The 5,707-nt window shown below is 45.6% G+C and overlaps 1 protein-coding gene across 2 annotated transcripts; it reads left to right on the forward strand.

The window, feature by feature from the left end:
- Positions 1-497: 497 nt before the first annotated feature.
- Positions 498-5,393, forward strand: LOC118090499 (lymphocyte antigen 6E). 2 transcript variants are annotated; one of them, XM_035126300.2, is made up of 3 exons: positions 498-612; positions 3,430-3,546; positions 4,952-5,393. In XM_035126300.2, exons 1-3 carry the CDS (start codon positions 558-560, stop codon positions 5,155-5,157), a joined length of 378 nt encoding a protein of 125 aa, XP_034982191.1. In that variant the 5' UTR covers positions 498-557; the 3' UTR covers positions 5,158-5,393. The 2 variants fall into 2 exon arrangements, with proteins under 2 accessions (XP_034982191.1, XP_034982192.1); XM_035126301.2 differs by having other exon boundaries at positions 513-612; positions 3,433-3,546.
- Positions 5,394-5,707: the final 314 nt, after the last annotated feature.

Raw genomic sequence — 5,707 nt, forward strand, 5'->3', positions numbered from 1 at the left:
AAAAAACTTTAGCTATCTGGCTAACAATCTATTTCTTGTGACGTCATCTTGGGTTGCTACCTGGAATTCAGGGTGAAATTTAAGGCTGGATTTCATTTTAGTGATCCTCCCATTGGCATTTATTTTCTGCATTTCATATTATAGGCATCCTTTCCCCGGCCAAACTTGTTTGCATGTGTGGTATTATTTTACAACTGTGTCTTAATAAAGCCCTGGGAAGGTGGAAACGGCCTTGGGCTAAGCAGGAAATCTCCTTGTTCCCTTTTGAAAGAGCCCCCCCCAAACTGAGTCAGATTCCTTCTGAACATCCGTGTCACTTTGCAACAGATGGAATCCAACAGGCCAAAAAACCTGCATCTATAGCCAAGAAAAATAGACTGCCATGTGGCACTCAGTTCAAGAAGGCCACACAAGTACAACAAGCACAGCGGGAATTTCCAGCAAAAAACCTAGGAGCAATCAGATGCTTCTCCCTCTGACGGCTCCGCCCTAAATGAGCATCATATAATGTCAGAATTGCCAGCTGTTCCTTTGCAGCTGGCTAAGACCTTGCTAGGATGAAGACTTTCACTGCCGTCCTCTTGGTAGTTGCAGCCCTTTGCCTGGAGCAAGGTGAGCTTCGCTGGGGTTAAGTCAAGGAGGGGGTGGGGAGATCTTGAGAAGTGGTCTGGGAAACAGCTTTGAACAGTTACAGGCATGGAGTTCAACCTTTGTTGTTGAGATGCTGCAGTGGACAGAGCATGTGCTGAAAACAGGTTTGGGGGCTGCTTTAAATTCTCAGCTCTTTGCAGGTAGGGACATGGGGGAAGAAATGGACTACATTTGCATTCTAAGAGAAACCACATCATTTGCACTTCTAGGACCAATACGTGGACCGAAGCACAGATTGTCCATTGCAGTTTGCACTTCTCTGATTTTTGCAGGGCAGTTCCCCACCCAACAGGTGTCACCATTCGTGTGCATCAAAATGCATATATTTGTGAAAATAACATGCAGAAATGCTTCACACTGGGGGAATCATTTGCAAAACTGTGTGCACTGGAGCAAAAAGTGTGTTTAAAGGAATAAGTTAGCACTCAAATGCCGATGAATTTTCATGAGAATTATTCTCATTATTGCTGTTTTGCAAATAGCTGCAGAAATGTGGAAAGCTGAATTTAAGAATGCAAAGATGAGAAAATCAGATTTGACGGACTTGTCCATCCCTAAGTGCAACTGTTCTGCTTGGGATGGGAGCTCCTGGCTGAAACCTAACATTTCTAATTGAAGATGAAGCAGTCTAAATCTGTTGACAAAGCCCTTTACACAGGCTTCAGAGCTTTTTTTCCAGTTTAGAAAAAGGATGCTTCAGGTGGGGACAATGCCGAGGTGTCTAAAAATATACATGAGTTCGGGTCATAGTTGGAGAAGAGCACTTCTGCCTCTCTTGATACCAGAATCCAGGATCAAGTGGCCAAGCACGATGGCAACTGTGGTCCAACAATATCTGGAGGGCTGCAGATGTTCTACATCCATTTAGATGGCCTTCATCAACCTGCTGTCTTAGGGTTTTTGTGTTGATTTTATTGAGAACTACTGTATTAAACGGAAACACAAATTAGCCAGCAATACTCCAGAGCAGACAGAAGGACTACAACTCCCATCAGGACGTTCTGGTAGGAGCTGATGGGAATTGCAGTACAAAACACCCCGAGGGCGCCAGGCTGGTGGCGTGTGCACCAAAATGGCGCAGTTGGCTCTGGAAGCCCCTGCAAAAGTCCTACTGTGGGCAGCAGCGTCAAAGGGTTGCCTGCAATCTATGGCACAGCATGTTGAAAGATGAAGCAATGCTTGTGGAAGGTCTGGTTGTTCTTGTATCTCAGCGTCTCTTTGTGCGAGTGAAGTTTGTGGACTGGTCCCGTGGCTTGGAGTGAGTCAGCTCCACCATTAAACCTCGCCCTGCCCTCTCCCTCCCCATAACTCAGGCACCCCGAAGCTCAGACACCCCATTGTTTTGAAGTTCTTTCCCATCAAAGAGGCACCTCACACCTACTGGCATCGAAAGAGCACCCAGTATCACCCTATAAAATCTCTGACTTGCCAAACACCCAACTTTAAAAAGGAGGGTGGCACCCCAAGTGCTTCACAGGTAAACAACTTTAGGGAACAGAAGGGTTTGCTCCGCCAAGCACTTGATGGCAAAGAGATAGGGAGAGTTGTTTCACAGAGGGAAAAACTGATGAGTGCTAGAACCAGGACAAACCAGGAAAAGGCCTGCCCTCCTTCCTAATGCGTACTGTAATTGCATCTATATAAATTGTTGCCACAAAGCATTCTGTGGCATCAACAGAAGTATAATGTCTAGATCAAGCAGTAGTAGCACTCTTTTCTGCCTTGGTCAAACCACACTGGGAATACTGGGTCCAGTTCTGGGTGCCACAATTTAAGAAGGATGTTGAAAAGATGGAACTTGTGCAGAGGAGGGCGACCAAGAGGATCAAGCGTTTGGAAAACAAGCCTGATGAGGAATGGTTGAGGGAGCTGGGGATGTTTAGCATGGAAAAGAGGAGCCTGAGAGGAGATAGCAGAGCCACCTTCCAATATATCAAGGGCTGTCCCATCATGGAAGATGGAGCAAGCTTGTTTTCTCCTGCTCCGGAGGGTAGGACTCAAACCAATGGCTTCAAGGTACAAGAAAGAAGATTCCAACTAAACATCAGGAAGAATTTGCTGATAGTAAGTGGAATAGACTCCCTCAGGAGGCTGCTGACTCTCCTTCCTTGGAGGTTTTTAAGCAGAGGTTGAATGGTCATCTGCCATGGATGCTTTAGCTGAGATTCCTGCATTGCAAGGGGTTGGACTAGATGACTCTTGGTGTCCCTTTGAACTCTACACCTATATGATTCTATGAAAGTGCGGATTTAAAAGGAAATTGGAGAAATTCATGGCCGGGGGGAGAGTTCTATCAATGGCTATTAGCCATGTGGCCAAACAGCACCTTCAGAGACAGACTGCATATCTCAAAACCTGGGGTTATTATTAGACTACAAATCCCATCATCCCTGGCCATGACTGATGGGACTTGGAGTGCAGCAACATCTCAAGGACTACAGGTCCTCCAGCCCTGCTCTATTCAAAGGGTGGCTGGGAATGGCCACTTAGATTTCCCACAATGCCCCTCAGCAAGCTGGCATTGGGAACACTGTTTGGAATTAAAATGGCAGTTGAACCCCGCCACTCTGAGCCTCTGACCAGGAAATATTTTTAATAAAGGCAGTCCCAGGACAGGTGCCCGTAGTGGGGTCTGCCACTGTGTTGGGGTCCTGGCAGTGGCCCAGGGGTCCGCAGTCCTGATGCCAGCCCTGGTGCCCCCCCACATCCAAAGAATATTCAGTAGAAATCTTGTAGCTATAGCAACCTAATACCCCCAACTTCCCCCCTTTTTTTTAGCAGTTTCGTCCTTGCACTGTTACACATGTGAAAAGGCGAAATCCCACGAGGAATGCACCAAGAACAGGTGTTCGGATATGAACAGATATTGCGTGTCGGCGGCCCACAGAGGTCCTGGTAAGTTTCAGGGTAATTCATGATCTGTTTGCAGGAAGCCAGAGAGAAAAAGAAGTTGTACTCCATAGGCCTTGCTGGCTGGAACTGAAGATTTGATCAATTAAACTGTCAGTTAATTTTGCACAGATTTGCAGTGAGAAAGACGGCGTTGACTTTTTAATGACCCTTTAGTCCATTTGTTTACAGGAAGATCGGATGGGATGGGCTATTCCAGGAGATTATGTTTTGGTTTGTTTGTGGGGAGATTAGACGATGTTGGCCATTTAATGAGCATTTGCTCTGATTTGTTTGCATTAAAACATGCGCTACCAAGCACATTCCAGCACATTCTATGCATCACATGACAGCAAAAAGTCCAGTCTTTTGGGAAAGGGAAACCTCCCAGTCGATTACGATTGCTCAACCTGAATTTGCTGCCATGTGACCGACCCCCACCTCAACATAGTAGTACCCGTGGATAGGATTTTTAAATATATATATATATTCTTTATTGAAAGATAAAAAGCACATAAATCATAAGTGCACAGAGTAAGATAAGACACAAATGAAGAAGAAGAAGGGGAAAAAAGAAATAGCACCCATGTAGAAAACAAAACAGAACGGGAGGGTGGGGACCTGTATACAGTACATTACAAAAAAATGCTATCGTCGTTAACTAGACCGAAACCTATGACGGTATTTATAAAAATGAATTCCAAATTAGATTTGCCCATGGCAAGTCTAGGTTTGTATGCAACTTGTTCGTGTGTAGCGAGTTTGTACATATCTTCAATCCAATCGTGGGAGCCTCGTTTTTATTTTCCCAGTTCATCAAAACCTGTCTTTGTGCCGTACTAAGGCCACGGAGAGTCCATTCATAGTGTCTCTTTGTTAGATAACCATTCAAAAGGATAATTTCCTCTGCAAATTTATGATTATTCTGTAATGCTGTGTTGATTGTCTCTATTACCTTCTGCCAAAAATTTATCAATATGGGACATTGTAGAAACATACGTTTTAGAGAAGCATTACTCCTGCGACATCTCCAGCAGCTAGATGTCTTAGATAAAAAAAGCATACTGGAGTCCTGTAAATTCTAAATATTATTTTGTGTTACATGAGTCTTAATTTGAGGTACAGAGAACCCTTGTTATAGAACTTAACACAGTTTCCCATTGTTTAGTTGAGATTGAGACCCCCAATTCTTTATTCCATTCCTCCTTTAATAACCGTGTATCAAACTGGTTTGCTACTCAAAACCAATTATTTAAGACAATAGTGGGGTTCTCTGTTGTTGTTACATAAGAAAATGCCTGTGGATAGGATTGTGCTGTTTCAAGTCAAACTATTCTCCAAACTATTGGCCACTGAATCCCACAGCAATTTTTCTCCCTCCCTCCCTCCCTTGAATTCTCTCGTTTTGCAGGCAGTGAGTTTTCCGTCAGCAAGTGGTGTGCAGACGTATGCCCAAGCAACTTTGAGATCAAGCACGGCCAAACGGCCATCGAGACCAATTGCTGCGTTTCCGATTACTGCAACAGCGGTGCTCCCAGCAGTGTGAAAACCAGCTATGCTCTCATGATCCTGGCCACATTCGCCAGCTTTGCCTGTATCCTCTGGACAGGGCTGTGATAGGGGGTGGTGGTAGAGATCACCAACTGTCTTTTGGGAAGCTCATGGGAGGCACTAATCTCCACGTCTTCTTTTTACAAGGCCTGATTCTGGCTTCGCTGAGAGCTATGCTACAAACACGACGGGGGATGCTGTTGCCTTTTGTTGCACGTGATGGCGGGGGGGGGGAGGGCACCATTTTATGTAACGCTCGCCGATGCGAAAAATAAAAATCTCTCTGCGTGCCACTAAGTAAATGAGCACAGCATGTTTACAACAAAGGGGGGGGGGCTTGGGTGGTGAGCCAGTGTGGTGTAGTGGTTAAGAGCGGTAGACTCGTAATCTGGGGAACCGGGTTCGCGTCTCTGCTCCTCCACATGCAGCTGCTGGGTGACCTTGGGCTAGTCACACTTCTCCGAAGTCTCTCAGTCCCACCCACCTCACAGGGTGTCTGTTGTGGGGGAGGAGGGGAAAGGAGATTGTTAGCCGCTTTGAGACTCCTTCGGGTAGTGATAAAGCGGGATATCAAATCCAAACTTCTTCTCCTCCTCCTCCTCCTCCTCCTCCTCCT

Source organism: Zootoca vivipara, chromosome 8 (genome assembly GCF_963506605.1).
Source record: "Zootoca vivipara chromosome 8, rZooViv1.1, whole genome shotgun sequence".
Taxonomy (NCBI): domain Eukaryota; kingdom Metazoa; phylum Chordata; class Lepidosauria; order Squamata; family Lacertidae; genus Zootoca; species Zootoca vivipara.

Bases quoted from the DNA above. Each gene is read 5' to 3' on its own strand.
- LOC118090499 (XM_035126300.2), top strand. From the start codon at position 558: ATGAAGACTTTCACTGCCGTCCTCTTGGTAGTTGCAGCCCTTTGCCTG. The intron at 613-3,429 runs GTGAGCTTCGCT...CCTTTTTTTTAG, and splicing joins AGCCCTTTGCCTGGAGCAAG to CAGTTTCGTCCTTGCACTGT. The intron at 3,547-4,951 runs GTAAGTTTCAGG...CTCGTTTTGCAG, and splicing joins GGCGGCCCACAGAGGTCCTG to GCAGTGAGTTTTCCGTCAGC.